Genomic DNA, 24,563 nt, shown 5'->3' on the forward strand with positions numbered 1-24,563 from the left:
TTCCTACCAAAGTGGACCACCTCACACTTGCCAACATTAAATTCGCTGAGTTGCTAGGTAAATCCCGCCCCTTGACTATAGGCAGCAAAGTGCCAGGCAACAGCTGTCTCCAAAAGCAAATTTAACCATCTCCCTGTGACATTCAATAGCATTATCATCGCTGTGGCCACATCAGCAGGTTAGAGGCTGGGAATTCTGTGGAAAGTAACTCACTGCCTACTCTCCAAAGCCTGTTCATCTACAAGGCACAGTCACATGCCTGGATGAGTGCAACTGCAAGAACACTCAAGAAGCTCAACACCAAAGGACAAAGCAGCTCGTTCAAGGAGGCAGCTCTCTACCAACTTCAGGCACAGTTTATGGACTGGCAATAAATACCATCCCTGATACTGACATTCAAATCTCATGAACAAATATGAAAAGGTTATACCAGGTGGCAGTGTAACAGGCCCACTGGAGAGGGATGGCTATCGTGCAAGAGAAGAGCCACAGACAAAAGATTGGCTCAAGACAACACAATCCAACTTCAAGAATTGAATGTTCTAAACTTCCACCATGACTAGGGAGCAAGACATCGTGATCTGCTTGACCAGTGCCCATTTACATGTGACAGTTTATGTTATACAGGCCATGATTTGAGCTCGGATCCCAGTGTTTTTGACTCAGTAGCACCCTATTCTCAGTCAGAAGCAGTGGGTTCAAGTCCAGATCCTTAGATGTGATGTATAATCCAGGTTGGCATTGCTGTACTTGTTTGCTTGCTTTGTAACTCCACACTTTTTTTACTTTCTGGAATATGGGGAAGTGTTGGAAGAATGAGTGAGTTATCAACCTGTTGTACCATGTTACAAACCGTCCTTCTGTGGCTAAAATGTCCCAGAGTGGAACTTAAATTTGCGGCTTATGGCTGAGACACATGGAACCAATGTGGTGCTGAAGGAGTGCTGCACTGTTCAGAGGCAAAGACTCTAACCGAGGCCCCCTCACATCCATGTTAAAGCTTCGATGGCATGATTTTGAAGAGCGGGGAGTTCATCCTGTCCCCAGCCAATATTTATCCCTCCAACATCACAAAGAGATATTATTTGGTTATTATGGGATCTTGCTTTGCACAGATTGGCTGCTCTGTATCCTAGTGATTACAGTTCAGAAATAATTGACTGTGAAGCACTTTGCGGAGTGATTCCTAAATACTGGGAAAGATGCCAACATCTATCAGATAATCAAGCTCACGTCTGCCTTTCTCCCTGAAAAAGCAGCAAGGAAAAGTGAACTGATTTTTAATTTAGAATCAGTTTCTGGCCTCCTGTACTGAGGCAGCGAGATATCAGAAGTAGCATCAGAGAGAGGCTTTGATTAAATTATCCAAGTTGATAGTATCAGTGAGTGAGTCATTGCTTCTTAAGAACAGCTGGTTGTACCTCGATATTACCCAACCCCATCCTACGCACTGTCCATTTCTGTCCCCTAATTGCATGACATTTGCACAGATGTTGTTATCAGGTGCTAACTGATGTTCAATTTCAGTTGCTATTTTGAGCCGCATGCAGTGAGATTTGAGCCTTGTTTGAACTCCAGTTGGAAAATGTACACTCTCAGCCTGGAAATAGCCTCTTGACGTGAAGCAAAGCAGTTGGAGCGAGAGAGACACACACACACACAGAGGAGGGAATGAGGCTGAATCCATAAGTACTGTCAGTGTCAAACGAGGCTGATCGCCATCTCAGTCCCTCTGCAGTGTGCGCAGGTCACGCTCTGACTCCAGATCCTTATTTGGATCCTGTCCTCATCTGCTTTCTTCAGGTTAAGGAAATTCACTATCTTTCCATTTCAGCAGCTGAAACTGAACCAAATGCCAAGGCAGGATTTTTTTTAGAAAAAAGTTTATTTTCTGTGGTTAATCTCAGTGAACAGTCACTGATCAGTTTTCGTACCGTTTACCATTCTATACTTGAATTCTGTACAGAGACATACACACATTAAACAACTGACAATTAATTGCTGGCTGCAGCTGTAGTGTTGCCACTTAGACATTCAAACTATACAACCAAGTTAAAATTAACTTCATTTCAAAGGGGCAGCCCGTATTGTGAAGAGCCTATACTGTACACAGCCCGTACTGTGGACAGTCTTCTTGATAGCTGACCATTCTCTTTAAACAACATTACAGTCAGCAATGTGCAGAGTGCTGCTCGTTGGCCATTAGTGATATCACCTCAACACTGATTGTTTACTGCCTCCATCACTTAGGGAAATATGGGCAACATAGCTCCGTTAAACTTTTACATTGGAGTTATGTTTATGGGAAAGGCAATCCCAACAGACTTTTGGACATTTTCACCTCAGCCATTGTCTAATCAGAAGCTGATAACCTTTATTCTTTCAGGTGTTTGGGTGTCACTGGCTGTACCAGCATTTATTTTCCATCCCTAATTGCTCTTGAACTGAGTGGTTTGCTCAGAGGATAGTCAAGAGTCGACCATATTGCTGTGGGTTTGGAGTCACATGTAGGTCAGACTGGGTAAACACGGCAGATTTCTTTCCCTAAAGGACATTAGTGAAGCAAGTGGGTTTTTACAACAATTGATGATATGGTCACCTGATTAACTGAATTTAAATGTTGCCAGCTGTCACGGTGGGGTTGGAACCTATGTCTCCAGAACATCACCCTGGCCCTCTGGATTACTAGTCCAATTACACTGCCACTATGCCTGCCACTGTCTCCACTGTTAATGGAATTGGAGTCCTGGGTCGGATCCCAGCTGTCAGTGCTATCAGGTTAGGGATTACTGCATCAGTTTTAGACTCAGTTGTAATGTTTCTTTGCTCAATACTTTGGAAATGTCTACGGAACAGAAAGTCCAAACAACAGAGATCGCACGGAAACATCATAAAACATGCTGATATTAAACAGCTGCTCAGATGGAGACACAGTGACTGTATAAATGACAGAGATCAAAGTTCCTGCCCAAACTGCAGAATTGTAAAAACAAACCTGATTTCAACTTTAACATTTAAAATACAATTAGAATATTCTATGTTGAAGCTGGTATTGGCCAGCAGTAATGAATTTTTTATGTACTCATGTCACGTAACTAATAGTTTACTCAATATACATACTGTCAGTCATGTTTGTTGCCAAGGCAATTGAGAGATAGCCCAATAGAGTTTACTCATGACATTATATTACCAAATCTTCCCCATAGGAATCCACACTCTCTATTGTGTTAGTGTGAGGGCAACAATTTCACAGTTGCCCACCATTAAGGGCTTGGTACTGTGTAACCGTTGAGCAGCGGCCAATGCCAGGAATGCCAGGCAGAGGGCATACCCCCCCTCCCCCAGGGAAGGACAGTGCCATCGGGATAGGCAGGTGCCAGTGAGGAAGGAGTGGTTCTAATAGGAGAGGGGGTGGGTGCCATTGGTAACAGGGTGGCCCTATTGGGGAGGGGGCAATGGTTAGTGCCAGCCCCACTGAATTTCTCTTAGGGTTGGTCTAGCACTGACATGGGATGAGAGAAGGAACAGCTTGTGTTATCCCAAATAATGCTTTATCATCTCCCTCCAGCCTCTATAGTAAATCACCCTCAGTATGGAAATCTGGCCATGTGTGAATGGGTGGATATAGACACAGTTTCCTATTGGCTATCTGCTGTTCAATGTTGTCAGTCAGCGGAGTCGCTGGGATTTCTGGGCTGCTTTGGGCAACAGACTTTGCAAACTCGGTGCTAGAGCTGAGCAATCAGTTATTGCAGCAATGTGCATTCCTTTCTGATTGACTGGTACCATATTGTTTATGTAGCGGCAAAAGTAAATCCCACAGGTCAGCTGACTGATTGCCAAGTGTCACACTGCAGAAGGGAATGTATGGAGTGTTACATCCAACTTGCCCATGGTTTGCTAGAGCCAGCGGATCCTGTGGGCTTGGTGACTGATCGTGGATGTGCTTTGTCTCTGGTGGGCGAGCGTGGAGTGCACATGTAGATGTCTGTGTCGGGTCACTTCTCACTCTCAGCCCCTCGTGCAGCACAGGACCCTCATACAAAAGTTGTGCATTCCGGCATGGTTGGCGAATCTGCTCCCACGTGTTTATGGTAAGAACGGTCCAAGGTACTGGGATGACGAAGACTAGGGAAGCAGCTCTCCATCCTTTTTTCCATTGTGCAGCAGAGGACACGCAGAAAGGCTCTGCGCATGTCCCTGCTTCTCAGCGTGTAAATGATGGGGTTCATGGCAGAGTTGAGGGTGGACAGGGCCAGGAAATATTCTGCTTTGTGCAGGATCTTCAATTCACTTTCCGTGTAGGCAAAGTCCAGCAATAACATGATGAAGGTGGGAGCCCAGCAAATAATAAACACTCCCAGCACAATGGTCACTGTCTTCAGCAAGGCCAAGGTCTGTGGAGCTGCAGTTTCACAGTGACTGGATCGGACAATCAGATAAATTCTCACATAAAGGATACCAATCAACAGAAGGATGACACTGAAGATGGTGATACAGAACAGAATGTAATTCTTGGAGAAGAGAGGGAGCACGGTGGAACATCCCTTCACGTGGCACAAGCAATTCCAGCCCATTATAGGCAGCCCACCTAGCAGCACAGAGGCAATCCAACAGCCTCCAATCAGCAAACACATCCGACTGTTCTTGTCACCGCTGTAGAGTTTGACTTTCACAATGGCGGCGTGTCTCTCGATTGCGATGGCCAGCAGACTGAGGACTGACGCAGCCAATGCGACAAACATAGTGCCCTCCCGGAAAAACCACTGCAGGGGTGTCAGCTTCATTGTCCAGCTGCCCGAGAACACAATGTTGAAAATATAAGCGATGCCAGCAAACAGGTCAGAGAGAGCCAGGTTCCCAATGAAATAAAACATGGCTGAGTGGAACTTCTTATATCTACAGATGGCCACCAGGACAAGTAGGTTTTCAAGGACAATGAAGGAACACAAAATGATAAAAACAACAGAGCTGCTTCTCAGTTTCTGGTTGTTATACTTGGGATCCTCAAGCTTCCCAGTTAGGTTATAATGAAATTTTATTAAATCCTTGTTGTAATAATCGTTAAAATAGCTCTTGGACACAGCGCATGGCACGTCCCCCATTTCTACAAAATTCGCAGACCACGCTTAGGCAGTTGATTCCGTCGATGGCATAATGACTTCTGTTTTTATAACACCACTTTCAGCCAAAGAATGGAGGTTCTCAGGTTTGGCAAGTTTGAAGAACTCTCCTCATTGCCTGTAAGAATCAACAAAGATAAGTTAGGGACTTTTGGGAGAAACACAACATGACAAAAGCACATCACATATCCACACTGGGGAAGTCAGAGAGAGAGAATGATGTCAGTGCTCTGGATGGGCATTTGGAATCGAATCAGCCTCTACTGGAGTTGGAAAGTACTCACTGGAAAGTTGAGGCACAGAGTCACTGGAGGAGAGACTGAATGGAATAGGTCAGTTTGGGGATAAACACGTCCTGAACATTTCAGAACAACAAACAATGAGAGGAAGTTATAACATGAGAGATACTTGTTAATCTCTAGCCAACAGGGAGGGACACTGCACCCCAGGCCTCTGTTCATCCAACTCCCAAACTGACCCAGCAAGCGGAATTCCCAGAGTAATAATGTTACACCCAAACTGCTGGGCACATTCACTGGGGCCAGGGTAGGGCTGGAACTGCACTGAGCCTGGTGCTGCACTGGAGCCTGAGTGGGACTGGATCCTGGCTCTGCACTGGGGCCCGGAGCGGGGCTGGAGCTGCACTGGGGCCTGGAGCGGGGCTGGTGCTGCACTGGGACCTGGAGCTGCACTGGGGCCCGGAGCAGGGCTGGCGCTGCACTGGGGCCCGGAGCTGCACTGGGGCCTGGAGCGGGGCTGGTGCTGCACTGGGGCCCGGAGCGGGGCTGGCGCTGCACTGGGGCCTGGCGCTGCACTGGGGCCCGGAGCGGGGCTGGCGCTGCACTGGGGCCCAGAGCGGGGCTGGCGCTGACTCACCAGCACTCAAGGAATTAGTCCAAGAATCATCATCACCAAGTTGAATGAATAGATGACACTCTTAGCGCTGCAGCACCAGGGACCCGGGTTCAGTTCTGGCCTCAGGTCACTGTCTATGTGGAGTCTGCACATTCTGCTATGTGGGTTTCCTCCGGGAGCTCTGGTTTCCTCCCACAATCTAAAGATGTGCGAACCAGGTGGATTGGCCATGCTAAATTGCCCCTTAGCGTCAGGGGGATTAGCAGGGTAAATAGGAGGAGTTACAAAAATAGAGCCTCGATAGGATGTGCTCGGTGCAGGCTCAATGGGCTGAATGGCCTTCTTCTGCACTGGCAGGATTCTATGATTCTATCTACATCATCTCTATTGAGGCAGCAGGGAGAGACAACTCAAAACACATTTAAAACACCAAATGTGACCCTTTGGGTTTATTCAGCCACGTCTCTGTTCAGTAAATAATCCACTGTTTCGTACGTCATTGCTGGAGAATAAACGCTAACACACTCTTCCTTTAAACTGGGACCAAAATCCGAGAAGTGGAAAGAGAAACAAGGATTTATTTTTAATCATTTCACCAAAAAAATGTAAGAGTGTGAGGAGATTACTCATTCATACACTGCCTCTGTACAAGCACAAATAACAGCCTCAGCATTTTGTCAAAATGCAGCTGTTGTAATATTTTAAAAATAACAATTCATATTTCATATCTTTCAATCAGTACATGAATGGGAATCTGATGCACCCACACTCCTCCTACTGATACACCCACGCTCCTTTTACTATTACCCCTCACTTTTCCTTCACCTCCTCCACACAGCTGAGTGCAGGTTAGTTACTCAATCATTTCAGCTTTTACTTGTTTATGCAAAGTTCCTTTTATGGAAAATTGACTGATTCAGTCGCTCAGAACCAAAGTACCCAGATCACATCTATAAAAAGAATTAGATAAATGTCTCCCTGCGAGGAGTTAGCAGCAAACTAGTCATAGCTCAAATTCATGAAAAAGGCATATGGGACACTTGCCTTTATCAATCGAGGCAGAGATTACAAAAGCAGGGAAGTCATGTTGAAGTTGTGTAGAACTTTATTGAGGCCACAGCTGGAGCACTGTGTACAGTTCTGGTTGCCAGATTATAGGAAGGATGTGATTGCACTGGAGGGAGTGCAAAGGAGATTCACCAGGAAGCTGCCTGGGATGGAACATTTAAGTCATGAAGGGAGGTTGGATAGGCTTGGGTTGTTTTCCCTGGAGCAGAGAAGACTGAGAGGCAACTTGATCGAGGTGTATAAGATTATGAGAGACATGGACAGAATGGATATGGAGCAGCTGTTCCCCTTAGTTGGGGACAAAGTCACGAGGGGACAAAGGTTCAAGGTGAGGGGCAGGAGGTTTAGGGGAGGATGTGAGGAAAAACTCTTTTACCCAGAGGGTGCTGCCTGGGATGGGGGTGGGGGCGGGATGCCTCACATCCTTTAAAAAGTATCTGGATGAGCACTTGGCACATCATAACATTCAGGGCTATGGGCCAAGTGCTGGCAGATGGGATGAAGTGGGAGTTCAGGTGTTTCTAACGTGTCAGTGCAGACTTAATGGGCCAAAGGGCCTCTTCTGTGTATGTTTCTAGAAACAAACATTTGTATTCCTCATCCCACATCAACGATAGCTAAACTTTTAATAACCTATTTGAGCTGATAATTAAACTTTGTATTTACACCCCCTCCCACACTGAAATTGTAGCTTGCAGAAAGCAGTCAGGCAGTAATAACTCAATAATGACAGCATTTAGGCTCATGTCAATGCAAAGCTATTGAAACTGCAGGCAAGGTTTTTTTCATAGACCTAGGCAGGCCTTTTTGATTTTTAATGGGCAGGCTCTTTAAATAATTTGACTATTCTACAGATCTTTCACGAGCATTTTATTCTACTCTTGAACTCACACTGAGTTCAGTTAGCTAGGTTAAGTCTTGGTTTCCCTTATGTGAAAGTCAAATTCTGCCCCCAGCAGAGTCTGTTAGAAATGCATACGGGCCTTCTTAATCCAGGTCCCAAAAATCATTTTTAAAGATCCCCAGACCCTCTAGGCTTTGGGAAAATCTAGGACTGTATCTATAATTCTCACTCTCTTCATCACTGTAATAACTCTCACTTTCTCTGTTTTTTATATTCATTTATGGGATGTGAGTGTCGCTGGCTAGACCAGCATTGACTGCCCATCCCTCGTTGCCCCTTATTGTCAGGGGATTAGCAGGGCGAATATGTGGGGGTTACAAGGCCTGGGTGGGATTGTGGTCAGTGCAGACTCGATGGGCTGAATGGCCTCCTTCTGCACTATAGGGATTCTATGATGAGCTGAAGATGGTTGGGTCTAGGACTCTACCCTGAGAAACTCCTGCACTGATGTCCTGGAGCTGAGATAATTGACCTTCAAACACCACAAACATCTTCCTTTGTGCCAGCGGAAGGTTTCTCCCTCGATTCCCACTGAGCCCCAGTTTTGCGAGGGCTCCTTGGTGCCAATCTGTCAAATGCTGCCTTGATGTCAAGGGTGGTAACTCTCTCTTCAGCTGTTCTGTCCATGTTTGAACCAAGGCTGTAATTGAGGTCAGGAGCTGAGTGGCCCTAGCAGTACCTAAACTAAGCGTCAGTGAGCAGGTTATTGCCAAGTATGTGCCGCTTGGTCGTGCTGTTAATGACCTCTCTCAGTTTTTAAAATCTTTCCAGCATTTTCTTTTTTATTTCTCTAAGATGCTGTATCCTCTATTTGCTGTATCATCATTTCAGCTGGTTTGAAGTAACTAATTTGGTCAGAATGGTGGCAGGGGGTTGGAACACATTCTCATACACATTGTATAACATGCTCTTGTGCCAGACAGTCAGCCTGTATGTCATGCTGACTGTTAGTATCAAACCAGGATGTCTTCCTGTGACAGAGAGAGAGAGCTCTAGTTAACTTCTGGTGCAGAGTGCCTGGACAGAAAGGGGAAAGTATGGCAGTATAGGAAAAGGCAGTATAAGCAAAGTCAGACAGTGTTTACGCTCAGTTGGAGCACAGGCAGATGATGTCATTGGAGTTTTTAGAACATTTTCACTCTGACATTCGTGTTTAGTTCAAACCCACACTGGGATTTTCCACTCTGCTGCTCACTCACCCTGTGTGAAGACAAGTCCCAGTGTCTGTATTGAATGTGCTATTTTGCTTGTTTTTGATAAATTCAGCTGCTGAATCTTCTTATCCAACCACACAGTCTAAGCTGGCAGATACAGATTCACTATCGCTTAGGCTGGAAGTGACCTGTGCATTGCCCTAGTAATAGTCTCAGACTCTGGGCAGCAGCAAAGATTAATGTAGCAGCAGCTACATCTCATATCTGTGGAAAGCTTCATTAGTAAGATCCTGGCCTTAAGGTTAGCCAGGGAAAACTCTGCTAAGTACCCTTTACACTAATAAATAAATGAAAAACATTGAAAAGCTGTAGCAACTCTGTTTTTCTCTGTTACTCTGTATAATTCAGAATTTCCTCAATCTTTGATGACTATTTCTTCATCACATTCTGCAGCATTACAGAAATCCTACTGCCACGGACTTGCCTATGGTCTTTGTTGTGTTCCAATGGGCTAACATATTTCCCACATTCCAACACTGACTAGCAGACTTTACAATGATTTCATAGGCTGTCAAATACATTAAGATGTCTGGAGGTCATAAATGGTGCTATCTAAGTGCAAGTCTTTCCTCCTTTAAAGGTGTTAGCTGTGGTGTTGTTAGCTGTTGTCAGGGTGGGAGGGTGCACGGTGGCACAGTGGTTAGCACTGCTGCCTCACAGCGCCAGGGTCCCGGGTTCGATTCCCGGCTTGGGTCACTGTTTGTGTGGAGTTTGCATGTTCTCCCCGTGTCTGCATTGGCTTCCTCTGGGTGCTCCAGTTTCCTCTCACAATCCAAACATATGCGGGTTAGGCAGAATGGCCCTGCAAAATTAATCCAGCAGGGTAAAAATGAGGTGTTACGGGAATAGGCCCTGGGTGGGATTGTGGTCGGTATACAGACTCGATGGGCCAAATGGCCTCTTTCGGCATTGTAGGGATTCTATGACTCTGTTTGTCTCATTGTTCTCCGGAGCATTGAACCTGGTGGCTGTGGCTGTGGTGAGTGACTGATTTAAAGTAAAAACTGCTTTTTTTCTGTACTTCCGGTTCTCGGGGCTTGTTAGAGTGTAGTTTACTTCCATACCGGAAGTTAGGCCAGGGGATAGTCATTAAGGGGGAGCGGGGGGTATAAAAAAGGGGTAGCAGCATACAGCGGGCAGCGTCGGGAGCGGGCAGCGGAGTGAGTGGGAACTGAGTGAGAAGGGCTTTGGCTCGCTGGGCTTAGGTGAGAGTAGGCTTAGAGAAGGGGCGTTGCACATTCTACCTTTGGGCACTTACAGGAGGTTGGGACATGGCAGGGAATATAGGGAGGAATGTAAGTTGTGTCAGGTGCCACATGTGGGAGTTCCTGGTGGTGTCACGTGTCCCCAAGGTCCACATCTGCAGTAAATGTTTAGAACTGCAGCGCTTGAGGGCCCGGGTCAGGCAACTCGAGGGGCGTCTAGTCAGGGAGAACGAGCAGATAATGGCTGGGAACCATGAGCAGGAGGAGGTCTCAAGGGCTGAAGAGAAGGGAGGATGGACGACTGTGAGGAGGGGAAAGAGGAAGAAGAAGAGTAGTCAGGGTCCCCCGGCCTCCCCAGAGGCCCCCCATGGTTCGTCGGCAGGGGCACAGAAAGATAGGCAGGAGGGGGAGACTGACTTAGAGGGACAGAAGGGGGCCGGAAAGGTGATAGTGGTAGGGGACAGGAGGGTCAGAGGTATCGATAGGAGGTTCTGTGGACAGAGGCGTGACTCCTGGATGGTGGTCTGCCTCCCTGGAGCAGGGGTAAAGGATGTAACGGACAGGGTAGAGGGAATTTTGAAAGGGGAGGGGGCACAGGCTGAGGTCATAGTACATGTAGGGGAGGGGGACATAGGAAGGAGGAGTAGGGTAGAGGTCCGTAGGCAATTTAGGGAGTTGGGGGCCAAACTAAAGAGTAGGACCTCCAGGGTGGCACTCTCTGGGTTGTTGCCCAGTACCAGCAGGGCAAAGAATGACGAGATCATGCAGCTGAATGCATGGTTGAGGGATTGATGTAGGGTAGAGGGCTTTACTTTTGTGGATCACTGGGAGGTGTTTAGGAGAGAAGGGCAATTGTACAGGAGGGGTGGGGAGAATTTGAATGGGAGGGGAACTAATGTCTTAGCGGGGAGGTTAGCTGGGGTGTTTATGAAGGATTTAAACTAATATGGAGGGGGGGTGGGGAGGTGGCTGGGAGAGAGTCGGGTGAAAGGAAAAGTATCAGGGAGAAGGAGGTTCCGAGGGACACTCGTGGGTTGAACTGTGTCTGTTTCAATGCTAGGAGTGTGGCAGGGAAAACGGATGAGCTTAGGGCCTTGATGTTTGTGAGGCAGTTAGATGTGGTGGCTGTAACACAGACATGGTTAAGGGAAGGGCAGGACTGGCAGCTGAATGTTCCTGGGTACAAGTGTTTTAGGTGTGACAGAGGAGGGTTGAAGAGAGGTGGAGGGGTGGCACTGTTAGTCAAGGAAAACATCACAGTAGTGCAGAGGGAGGACAATATAGAAGAGATAGGGATTGAGTCACTGTGGGTGGAGTTGAGGAATAAAAAGGGAGAGATTACGTTGCTAGGGGTATACTATAGGCCACCCAACAGCCCGAGGTCGGTGGAGGAAGGCATTTGCAGGGGCATTTTGGATAGGTGCAGGAAGAATAGGGTGGTTGTAGTGGGTGACTTTAATCTTCCTGGAGTGAATTGGGGGGGGCCTAGAGCTGGGGGTACGGAGGGAGAGGAGTTTGTGAAATGTGTTTTGGAAGGGTCTCTAGAGCAGTATGTAACTAGCCCGACTAGGGGAGGGGCTATACTGGATTTAGTGTTGGGTAATGAGCCGGGGCAGGTGGTTGAGGTAGAGGTAGGCGAACATGTGGCTAACAGTGACCACAAGTCCGTCTACTTTAGGATAAAAATGGAAAGGGACGAGTGCCGGCCAAATGGGAATGTGCTGAACTGGGGAAAGGCGAGCTATGGCAGGATTAGGAGGGAGCTGCAGGACACTGATTGGGAGGGACTGTTAGCTGGCAAGTCCACGGTTGGCAAGTGGGAGGCTTTTAAGGGCAAAATGAAATGGTTGCAGGGGAGGTATGTTCCGGTTAAGCGGAAGGATGGGAAAGGTAGGATTAGAGAGCCGTGGATTACAGGGGGTATTGAAGACTTGGTCAGGAAGAAGAGGGAGGCGTACGTTAGGTCGAAACGACTGTGTACGGAGAGTGCGCTGGAGGAATATAGACAGAGTAGGAGGGAGCTAAAAAGGGGAATTAGAAGGGCGAAGACAGGGCATGAAATGGCTTTGGCTGGTAGGATTAAGGAAAATCCGAAGGCATTTTATTCCTATATTAGGAGCAAGAGAGTAGTTGAGGGAAAATTGGTCCTCTTAGGGACAAAAGTGGGGAGATATGTATTGAGTCGGAGGGAATGGGGGAGCTCCTGAATGAATACTTTGCGTCGGTATTCACGAAGGAGAGGGGTTCGGAATCGTGCGGTCTGTTAGAGGGAGCTGAGGATCAGCTGCAGGAAATATCTATTACGAGGGAGGAAGTGCTAGGGCTTTTAGGTAGCGTAAGGACGGATAAAGCTCCGGGGCCTGATGGTATTTATCCCAGGCTGCTTAGGGAGGTGAAAGATGAAATTGCTGGGCCTCTGGCGCAAATCTTTGTCTCTTCTTTGGACACAGGTGAGGTCCCAGAAGACTGGAGGGTAGCAAATGTGGTACCGCTGTTCAAAAAAGGTAGTAGGGATAACCCTGGAAATTATAGGCCGGTGAGTTTGACATCGGTGGTAGGTAAATTAATGGAAAAAGTACTTAGGGGTAGGATGTATGAGCATTTGGAGTGTTGCGGTCTGATTGGGGATACGCAACATGGCTTTGTTAGAGGGAGGTCTTGCCTTATGAATCTGGTGGAATTCTTTGAGGAGGTGACAAAAACGGTTGACGATGGGAGAGCCGTTGATGTCATCTATATGGATTTCAGTAAGGCGTTTGACAAAGTCCCTCATGGTAGGCTGGTAGAAAAGGTTAAGGCGCATGGGATACGAGGTCAGGTAGCTAGGTGGATTGAGAACTGGCTGGGTAATAGGAGACAGAGGGTAGTTGTGGAGGGGACTTTGTCCGGCTGGAGGCCAGTGACCAGTGGTGTACCGCAGGGCTCAGTACTGGGACCTCTCCTCTTTGTAGTCTACATAAATGACTTGGAAGAGAGCGTAGGTGGTGTGATCAGCAAGTTTGCTGATGACACCAAGATGGCAGGGTTGGCGGGTACCGAAGTGGATTGTGAGGTGATACAACAGGATATAGATAGGTTGGTGCATTGGGCAGATAGGTGGCAGATGGAATTTAATCCTGACAAATGCGAGGTGATGCATTTTGGAAGGAATAATGTAGAGAGGAGCTATGTGATTAAAGGTAGACAAATTAGGAGTATAGAAACACAGAGGGACCTGGGAGTGCAGGTTCACAAATCCATGAAGGTTGCGACACAAGTGGAGAATGTTGTCAGGAAGGCTTATGGAATGCTAGCCTTTATAGGAAGGGGTATAGAGTTTAAAAGCTGCCGTCTAATGCTTCAGTTGTATAGAACGTTGGTTAGACCGCGTTTGGAGTACTGCGTCCAGTTCTGGTCACCTTACTACCGGAAGGACGTGGAGTCTCTGGAAAGGGTGCAGAGGAGGTTTACCAGGATGTTGCCTGGCATGGAGGGGCTGGGTTACGAGGAAAGGTTGGAGAAACTGGGACTGTTCTCCTTGGAAAGACGGAGATTGAGGGGGGACATGATAGAGGTATATAAGATACTGAAGGGAATAGACAGAGTCAGTAGTGAGAGACTGCTCCCTAGATTGGTTACAAATACAAGAGGACATGATTTAAGGGTGAGGGGGGAGAGGTATAATTTGGATATGAGAGGAAGGTTCTTTACGCAGAGAGTTGTGGGGGTATGGAACGCGCTACTGAGTAGGGTGGTGGAGGCGGGAACGTTGGACTCGTTTAAGGTTCAGTTAGATAGGCACATGAGTGAAACGAGGATGGAGGGTTATGGTAGGGGTTATTAAATAAGGGTTAGAACCTTGGGAGACACCGGAAAGGCAGGCTTGTGATTAACGTTTTTGTCTTTTTATTCCGCAGGTGGAGGTCCACCTCGTTGTCAGACGAGGGGCATGCACACGGTGGGTCGTGCGTGGGCTGCTCTTGGAGGTTCCGAGAGTGGCCTAGTACTTCGTGTCGGTGTGTGTGCTTGATCCTGGACCGGTAGACGGGCGCTGCAACAGCTCGGTGACTAGCACTGCTGGCTGTGCAGATACATGGATTTGGGCCTGTGTCTGTGGGAGTTTGCGCATTCTCCCTGTGGATGCGTGGGTTTCCTCCGGGCGCTCCGGTTTCCTCCCACACCCCAAAGATGTGCTCTTAGGCTGATTGGTTTTACCAAATTGACACTATTCTCCCCTGAATCTGGCTAAGTTAGGGGTTCCATTCATAGACACGCAGGGTAGAATAGGTGTAGGGTGATGCGGCGGCGCGGGCTTGTTGGGCCGAAGGGCCTGTTTCCCGTGCTGGGTTGTTCTTTGTTCTTTGTTCTGTGAAGTGGACTGGATTTAATCAAAACAGAGCAAAATGCTGCAGATGCTAGTGTTCCGAAATAAAATCTCAGCTTCTGTGGAGAGAATGAGTTACCATTTCACATCCAATATGGAGTTCAGAACAGATTTTATCAAGCTGGAGAGTACTGGATGAACGTGGACTGACAAATCTCTTGTCATTCCTTTAGGAATGAATGATTTGGCCTGCTTTTTGTGGACAATTTTCTGCATTCAGTTTGGGCTGCCAGTGTTGTAGATGAACTGGAATAGCTTAGCCCAGAACACAGCTAGTTCTGGAGCACAAGCCTCCAATATTATCGCTGGAATATTGTCAGGACCCATAGCCTTTGCAGGATCCAGCACCTTCATCTGTTCTTAATATCACATGCAGTGAATCGAATTGGCTGAAGATTGACATCTGCAATGCTGGGGAATTCTGGAAGAGGCAGAGACAGATCATCCACTTGGCACTTCTGGCTGACTATGGCTGCCAATGTTTTAGCCTTATCTTTAGCACTGATGTGCTGTCCGCTCCACAACCATCCACTCCCCATCACATTCAGATATTTGTGGAGCCTCCGCCTACTATTACTTAGAATCATAGAATCCCTACAGTGCAGAAGGAGGCCATTTGGCCCATCAAGTCTGCACTGACCACAATCCCACCCAGATCCTATCCCCATAACCCCATGTATTTCCCATGACACTAAGGGGAAATTTAGCATGGCCAATCTACCTAAACAGCACACCTGGTGAGAAGAAACTGGAGCACCCAGAGGAAACCCATGCAGACACGGGGAGAACATGCAGACTCCGCACAGATAGTGACCCAAGCCAGGAATCGAACCCAGGACCCTAGCGCTATGAGACAGCAGCATGAATCGTTGTACCACCCATCTTGTTTAATTGTCCACCACTATTCACAGCTAGATGTGTACAGACCAGGCATACACGGAGCTCAGTCAACTCATTTAGATCGTTTTCAACAAAGCTTTTAAGAGAATGCACCCAGGAGATCAGTCCAGAAGGTTGGAAGTCATGACTTAGTGGAATGCACTGGCTGAACAAAAAGAAGCAGAGAGTTTTTGCAAGCAATAGGACCTGAATATTATTCCACATGATTCGCAGTGAGATCTGGGCCACTGGACCTAGGCCCCTGAGTTATGAGAAGGAACTTTAGAAACAGAATATTTTACACAGGAAAGCCCAGCCATGACTGTACAAGATTAGTGAAGATGCTAAAGGTCAGTGAATGTAAATACCTTTAACATGGTCATAATTTCTTCAACAAACTTAGAAGTGAGCATAAAGCTTAACTACTTGCAGAGGGGAGAAAATATAAATTGAACAGCAATACAGACTTGTGATTCTGTAAGTCAGTAACTGCCAGTTGGATAAATGTAAATAGGGTACAAGAGATGACATGGACTATGCTCTTTCCAAACTGGGACCAACAAGCAGACCTAATGGATTTCTCCCAGTCCTGTCCACTGCTGAGAGTTTGTGGAATTGCAGGATGACTAACTCAGAGGCAAACACTGCTCTAATTTATCCTCATTACCATTGGCCCTTTCTCGGCACAATTAGCTTATTCTCTCTGATGTGAAGCCCAGCAACAAATTTACTCGAGGTTAATAATGAGCATTCCATATTTCCTGTCAGACAATAGCAACCAGAATTTTTTGATTTAGAGACACGCAGCTTGGCTGCACAGAGCACAGGCAGACCTGTAAATGGAGTGTACCTCATGCTTAAAATGGAATCAATTCAAGGCAGTAGAAAAATCATCTTCAATTCAAAACATAATAGTTAAGTGAGAAATTACTCAAATCTAATTTTCTTCTTCTTTATGCCAAATATTCAGATAACCATTCCCAGGACAGGTACAGCATGGGGTTAGATACTGAATAAAGCTCCCTCTACACTGTCCCCCATCAAACACTCCCAGGACAGGTACAGCACGGGGTTAGATACAGAGTAAAGCCCCCACTACACTGTCCCCATCAAACACTCCCAGGACAGGTACAGCACGGGGTTAGATACAGAGTAAAGCTCCCTCTACACTGTCCCCATCAAACACTCCCAGGACAGGCACAGAGTAAAGCTCCCTCTACACTGTCTCCATCAAATACTCCCAGGACAGGTACAGCACGGGGTTAGATACAGAGTAAAGCCCCCACTACACTGTCCCCATCAAACACAGTAAAAAGTCTGACAACACCAGGTTTTAGTCCAACCGATTTACTTGATAATAGACTCACAAGCTTTTGGGGTTAGCCCCTTTGTCAGGTGAATGGAGAGTTCTGGCCTCAGACAGAGCATATAAAGCACAGACAGTTTAGAGATTACTGATCTCTTACAGTGTAGAGGGAGTAAAGCTCCCTCTACACTGTCTCCATCAAATACTCCCAGGACAGGTACAGCACGGGGTTAGGTACAGAGTAAAGCTCCCTCAACGCTGTCCCCCATCAAACACTCCCAGGACAGGTACAGCATGGGGTTAGATACAGAGTAAAGCTCCCTCTACACTGTCCCCCATCAAACACTCCCAGGACAGGTACAGAATGGGGTTAGATATAGAGTAAAGCTCCCTCTACACTGTTTCCATCAAACAGTCCCAGTATTCATGTATTTTCAGCAATTTATTATGTGATTACAGTACATAAAGAGATCATTTAAAACTGAGATGCATAAAATTTCTTCTCGCAGTGGGTGGTCAATTTCTGGAATTCCCTGCCTCAAAGGGTGGTGGAGGTTGGATCATTAGAAGTATTTAAAGTGGAAGTGGATAAATATTTGATAGATCGAGGAATAGAGGAGTATGGGGAAATGGCACAGAAAATAGGGAAGCCCAGTGACACAATGGTTAGCACTGCTGCCTCTCAGCTCTAGGGACCCAGGTCCAATTCCAGCCTCGGGTCACTGTCTGTGTGGAGTCTGCACATTCTCCTCATATCTGCGTGGGTTTCCTGTGGGTGCTCTGGTTTCCTTCCACAGTCCAAAGATGTGCGGGTTAGGTTGATTGGCCATGATAAATTGACCCTAGTGTCAGGGAATTTGCAGGGTAAATATACGGGGATACGGGAATGGGACCTGGGTGGGATTGTGGTTGGTGCAGACTCAGTGGGCCGAAGGCCTCCTGCACTGTAGGGATTCCATGAAAAGGAGTTGAGACCAGCACAGATCAGCCATGATCGTATTGAATGGCAGGTGGCCATCCTGCTTCTCTTTTGCGTGTGTTGTGTGTCTGTGTTGATTATTATGCTTCACAAAAGCTTCCTTTCATTTTTCATCAGACCCAATCAACAAGTCCTCTAATCCCCCACATATTTCTTTAGCCTTCTCTTAAATGCACCTATCCTAGTTACCCTCAACTATTCCAAATGCTGGCAATTTCCATATTTTCACAACTCTCTGGATAAAGAGCTTTCTCCTGAATTTCCTATAGGATTTATCAGATTTTGATCTCGTTGAATGATTTTCATAGAATCCCTACAGTGCAGAAGGAGGCCATTCGGTCTATCGAGTCTGCACCGACCACAATCCCACCCAGGCTCTATCCTCATAACCTCATGCATTTACCCTAGCTAGTCCCCCTGACACAAAGGGCCAATTTAGCATGGCCAATCCACCTAACCACACATCTTTGGACTGTGGGAGAAAACTGAAGCACCTGGAAAGTGTGGAAACACTCTCTCTCCGTTTATCTAACAAATCCTTGAATAACTTGAAAGACCTCGTTGGATCAGCACTCTGGCTTCTCATTTCTCAAGAAGAATCTGAGTCTGTTCAATCTTTACAGACAGTTATAACTTCTCAGCTCCAGAATCATCTGTGTAAATAGGGTGAAGTGATAATGTCACTGGACTAGTAATCCAGAGGCCCAGACTAATGGTGAAATCTAACTTCATAAAATCTGGAATATAAAGCTGGTCTTGGTAATATGATAATGAAATAATTCTTGTAAAATCTCATCTCGTTCACTAATGTTCTCTAGCGAAGGAAATCTGCTGTCCTTGCCTGGTCTGGCCTACAAGTGACTGCAGATCCACAGCAAACAGCCCTTTGAAATGGCCTAACAAGCCACCCAAATCAAGGATAATTAGGGATGGGCAACAAACGATGGCTTTGCCAGTGATACTTACCTCCCATGAAAAAAATAAATAAATTTTTGTACCTTCTCCAAAGCAATATGGAGAGCAGACTCTGTGCCTACCGTAAATAGAGTCTACAAATTACCACAGGAGGATTCTGAGATTTTCTTTTATTAGATGGAGCTTACTAATATTCTTTAAAGAACTGTCAATAAAATAGGAATTGTGAAAAGCAGTCTGTTTTCACCTTGGTGGATGCATTGTCCACAACATTTAGAAAACAGCTTTATTCATCACTAAAGTTTCATTGGTGTCTGGCAATCCAATGCTATTCAATTGGTTCTACAAACCATCCATACTTTGATCTATCTGACAGCTCACTGATCCTCTGCAGAGAAGCTGGGTACATGTTGTTGTTTTTTCTTGATTTACACTTTGTTTAAATTTCCATCCTACTCAATAGACCCTGATTGATGCTTCATCCCTATAAAGACCCATCCAGCGTCCAAGTAACAGCCCACCCTGCTGCATTGTGTTGTTTCTCTGTCGTAAAGCAAGCACCTCTCTGTTCCTTACTTACTCAACCCCTTCTGCTGGCTGACTCAGTGTTGGTTGTTTTAACTGGGAGCCTATCCCACTGCCTTACTCTGTCACTTCCTCTCAATGTTGAATCAGAGGCAGGCTTTGGGCCAGCTGAGTTTTCCACTTTAATGACTGGTTTACCACATTACATGATGGCAGAGCTGAGCTGGAGCTCAAATTATCCGTTAGTCAGATTTTGGTAAGCTGCCACAGAATGGCAGACACTGGATCCACTTTATTGACTGGGGTTGGTGGCTTGGGATTACTGCACAGATTGACAGTGTGATCAGTGAACCCAGAGCATTAGCAGCAGGTATGACACATGACTTCTGTTTCTGCTTTAACTGTATCGATGTCAAGGTTGGAAAAACTTGGTTTGTTCTCACTGGAGCAGCGGAGGTTGAGGGGCGACCTGATAGAAGTCTACAAGATTACGAGAGGCATAGACAGAGTGGATAGTCAGAAGCTTTCTCACAGAGCGGAAGAGTCAATTACTAGGGGGCACAGGTTTAAGGTGTGAGGGGCAAGGTTTAAAAATGTACGAGGCAAATTTTTTACAAAGGGTGGCGGGTGCCCGAAACTCGTGGGGGGGGTAGTGGAAACAGATATGATAATGATTTTTAAGGGGCGTTTTGATAAATACATGAGTAGAATGGGAATAGAGGGATATGGTCACGGGAAGGGTAGGGATTTTGGTTCAGTCGGGCAGCATGTTCGCTGCAGGCTTAGAGGGTCGAAGGGCCTGTTCCTGTGCTGTGATTTTCTTTATTCTTTGTTCTTTGATATCACAGACTAACATCTCTATTTCACTACCCTTTAGAAGGGTAGTGCTGGCTAAAGCAGGCCTGAGCTGCTGGGATGGTAGCCCTGATCATGGGAAGTTATAACTCAGATATTTTTGTTGCAATAACAGATTCCTGGATTGCTCAGAAATCCCAGAACCTTGTTTGTTTTGGCATTTGCTGATGAATGTGGAATTCCCATTGAAGATTTTAAAAGTTGACATTTTGGGAATTTGATTACAGAAAGATCTGGATTTGTTAAATGGAGGACCAGTGGAAGATGACATTCAATTTTTTAAAATCCATGTACAGGATGTGGGCAGCTGTGAACCGATATGATCTTGTACTTGATGCCTCAACCACGCAGTCATTGGCAGATAGTCACATCCTGTTGGGAAGGTCGTTTAACAGATATTGGGAAAAGCCAAGTCCCAATTTGGTTCCCTGGGGAACTCTATCTCTGGGAAATGATAATTTCCTGTTGCATGCCACTCTATCTTCTGTTGGGTAGCAAGTGCCAGATCTAATTTAATAAAGTCACCCTGATTCCATACCAGTGAAATTAGGACAAGACCTTGCCATGAGGAACTTTGTCAAATTAGGATCATAGCTGATCCAACCAACATTCTTCATGTCCACTTTCCTGCCCTTTCAATTATCACTGAATCCCTCACTGTCAACAGCCTGGGGTTACCATTGACCAGATACCAAACTGGATTAACCATATAATTGCTGTCGTTACAAGTACAGGTCAAAAGCTCAGAATTCTGTGGGGAATAACTCACCTCCTGAATCCCCAAAGCCTGTTCACAGAAGTCAGAAATATAATGGAATACTCCCACTTGCCTGGATGAGTGCAGCTCCAACAACGCTTAAAAGCCTGACAATATCCAGGACAAAGCAGCTCTCTCGATAACACTTACCCACTACCTTCAACATGCACTCCCTCCACCACTGCACTCAATGACAGCATGTGTACCAGCTGCAATATGCACTGCAGGACCTCTACCATCTAGAAGAACAAGGGCAGAAATGCATGATAACACCACCATTTACAAGCTCCCCTCAAAGCCATACACCGTCCTGACTTGGAAAAACATCAGTGTTCCTTCGCTGTCGCTGCATAAAAATCCTGGAACTCCCCCTCTAACAGCACAATGGGTGTACCTACACCACAAGTACTGCAGCAGTTTTAGGGAACAGCTCACCATCACCTTCTCCAGGGCAATAAACGCTGAACTAGCCAGCGACACCCACATTCCACAGTTTTTATAAATCTCTTGTCACGTTGTTCATTGAAATTGAAAAATGAGAGGTTCTTATGAGCAACTTGGGAACAGTATTAGAACACATGGTGTGGAGAAATGACCAAAGGACTTACCCTTAGTTAGCTCATCACTATTTATCACTCATAGTTACTCTTAGCATCTTCCTGGTGCCACTATTTGGTGGGTGCTGAATGTCCGGAATTACAAAATGTGTCATTTTAGCTTCACATTCCTACTTCCTTCCACTTGGAAACATACATTCTGTATTTGTAGCGACTTTAACAACGTTGGAAGGTAGGTCTGCTGAGGAGCAGTGGAGGATCTTTGAGGAGATCTTTCTTGGTGCTCAGCAGAAATTTATTCCGATGGTTAAAAAGGACCGTAGGAGGAGAGGTAATAAGCCGTGGATAACAAAGGAGGTGAAGGAAAGTGTTAAATTAAAAGCGGAGGCGTTTAGAGTAGCTAAGAGTAGTGGGCGAGAAGAGGATTGGGAGAGGTTTAAATGTCAACAAAGATTGACAAAGAAGTTGATAAAGAAGGGTAGGAGAAACTATGAAGCTGGGCTAGCGCTTAATATAAAAAAGGATAGCAAGAGTTTTTATAAATATATAAAAAGGAAGAGGCTGGCTAGGGTGAACGTTGGACCCTTAGAGGATGAGAGGGGGGACTTAGTGGTAGGGGATGGGGAAGTGGCTGAGGTCTTGAATAACTTTTTTGTTTCGGTCTTCACGGAGGAGGACGTGAATAATTTGCCGGGTGTTAGCGATGGAAAGGTGGTAGGACTGGAGGGTCTCAGTGACATTATTGTTACTAGAGAGGCGGTGCTCGACAGACTGGTGGGACTGATTGTGGACAAGTCCCCAGGACCGGATGGAATGCATCCGAGGGTTCTGAAAGAAATGGCGGAGGTAATAGTGGATGCCTTGGTGGTTATTTTCCAAACGTCGCTGGATTCCGGGGAAGTGCCGGAAGATTGGAAAGCGGCTAATGTTACGCCGTTGTTTAAGAAGGGTGCCAGGCAAAATGCAGGGAATTATAGGCCGGTTAGTTTAACGTCTGTTGTAGGTAAAATGTTAGAATCCGTCATCAAGGAGGAAATAGCGAGGCATCTTGAGGGGAATTGCTTGATAGAGCAGACGCAGCACGGTTTTGTTAAGGGGAAGTCGTGTCTGACAAATTTATTGGAGTTCTATGAGGATGTGTCTAGGGCGGTGGATAGAGGAGAGCCGGTGGATGTGGTCTTTCTTGATTTTCAGAAGGCGCTTGACAAGGTACCTCACAAGAGGTTATTGCAGAAGGTAAGGGGGCATGGAGTTGGGGGTAGGGTGTTAGCGTGGATAGAGGATTGGCTGTCAAATAGGAGGCAGAGAGTGGGGGTCAATGGGTGCTATTTGGATTGGCGGTTGGTGACTAGTGGAGTGCCCTAGGGGTCGGTGCTGGGGCCACAGCTATTTACCATTTATATAGATGATCTGGAGGAGGGAACCGAGTGTAGGGTGTCGAAATTTGCTGATGACACCAAGATTGGTGGAACGGCAAATTGCGCGGAGGGAGTGGAGAGTCTGCAGAAGGATCTAGATAGGCTGGGCAAATGGGCCAGGAACTGGCAAATGGAATTTAATGTTGGCAAGTGCGAGGTGGTCCACTTTGGTAGGAATAATGGTAGGAAGGACTATTACTTACGTGGAGAAAAACTGCAGCAGGTGACGGTGCAGAAGGACCTCGGGGTCCTTGTGCATGAGTCGCAAAAACCCAGCCTGCAGGTGCAGCAGGTGGTCAGGAAGGCAAATGGGATGCTGGCCTTCATAGCGAGGGGGATTGAATATAAAAGTAGGGAGGTCTTGCTGCAGCTGTATAGGGCATTGGTGAGGCCGCAGCTGGAGTACTGTGTGCAGTTTTGGTCGCCGCACTTACGCAAGGATATTTTGGCCTTGGAGGGAGTGCAGAGGAGGTTTACTAGGCTGATACCGGAGATGAGGGGGTTGAGCTATGAGGAGAGGCTGAATAAACTAGGCTTGTACTCGTTAGAGTTTAGAAGAATGAGGGGAGATCTCATTGAGACATATAAGATGATGAATGGGATGGATAGGATAGAGGTGGAGAGACTCTTCCCGCTCAGAAAGGACAGTAGGACTAGGGGGCGCAGCCTCAAGATAAAGGGGGTGTGGTTTAGAACGGAGTTGAGGAGGAACTTCTTCACTCAAAGGGTGGTGAATCTCTGGAATTCTCTGCCCGTTGAAGTGGTGGAGGCTGCCTCGCTAAATATTTTTAAGACGCAGGTTGATGGGTTTTTGATAAGCGAGGGGATTAAGGGTTATGGGGAGAGGGCGGGAATGTGGAACTGAGCCACGACAGATCAGCCATGATCTTATTGAATGGCGGGGCAGGCTCGAAGGGCTAGATGGCCTACTCCTGCTCCTATTTCTTACGTTCTTATGTAACAGCTGTGTATTCCCCACACCCAGTATTGTGAATTTTCACTTGCACTGCACCCTGACAATAACACTCAGTGAATGGGTGACCTGCCGAATGAGAGTCATCCTCAGGACATACTCACTGAAATCAAACTAGAATACTTCAGTGCGAGATTTCTTTATGTTTTATTTAAACGGCAATGATTGATGGCAGTATCAACAGGAAATCATTGATTTGACACTAGTGCAAAGAAGATGATTACATTCACACAGATAAAACCTTCCAATCCCTTCAGCATCCCAGATTCCCTGCTGCATACTATCGAACTCAGTAACCCCTCTTCCCCAGTGCCCTGTGTTACTGTCTGTATCTCAATTGATGTTAATCCAACTCCCTCTCACTGTCACTCAATAATCCCTCTCCCCTCAGCACCTTGGGTTACTGCCTGTATCTCTACTGATGTTAATCCAGCTTCCTCACACTGTCACTCAGTAATCCCTCTCCCCCCAGCACCCTGTGTTCCTGTCTGTGTCTCTACTGCTCATAATCCAGCTCCCTGACACTGTCACTCTGTATTCCTCCGCCATCCTGTGTCATTCACTGTAACTTTGCTAATTTTACACTGTTCTACAGTCAGTGTACTCTGAACTCCATAGGGAAGATGTTTGAATAGTGCTGGAGAGAGCCGAGCAGAGTGACAGAGAT

At 46.5% G+C, this 24,563-nt stretch overlaps 1 protein-coding gene across 2 annotated transcripts in view; it reads right to left on the minus strand.

Annotated features, from left to right (window-relative positions):
- Positions 1–1,897: 1,897 nt before the first annotated feature.
- Positions 1,898–24,563, minus strand: part of LOC145361040 (sphingosine 1-phosphate receptor 2-like) — a 56,221-nt gene continuing 33,555 nt past the window's right edge. For both annotated transcript variants that reach the window (XM_080216587.1, XM_080216588.1), the window contains one exon: positions 1,898–5,241. In XM_080216587.1, coding sequence (XP_080072713.1) covers positions 4,038–5,105 — 1,068 coding nt within the window. In that variant the 5' untranslated portion in view covers positions 5,106–5,241 and the 3' untranslated portion in view covers positions 1,898–4,037. The remainder of the gene's footprint in view (positions 5,242–24,563) is intronic.

This window comes from Carcharhinus amblyrhynchos, chromosome 33 (assembly GCF_965287045.1).
Source record: "Carcharhinus amblyrhynchos chromosome 33, sCarAmb.v2.hapA, whole genome shotgun sequence".
In the NCBI taxonomy this organism is placed as follows: domain Eukaryota; kingdom Metazoa; phylum Chordata; class Chondrichthyes; order Carcharhiniformes; family Carcharhinidae; genus Carcharhinus; species Carcharhinus amblyrhynchos.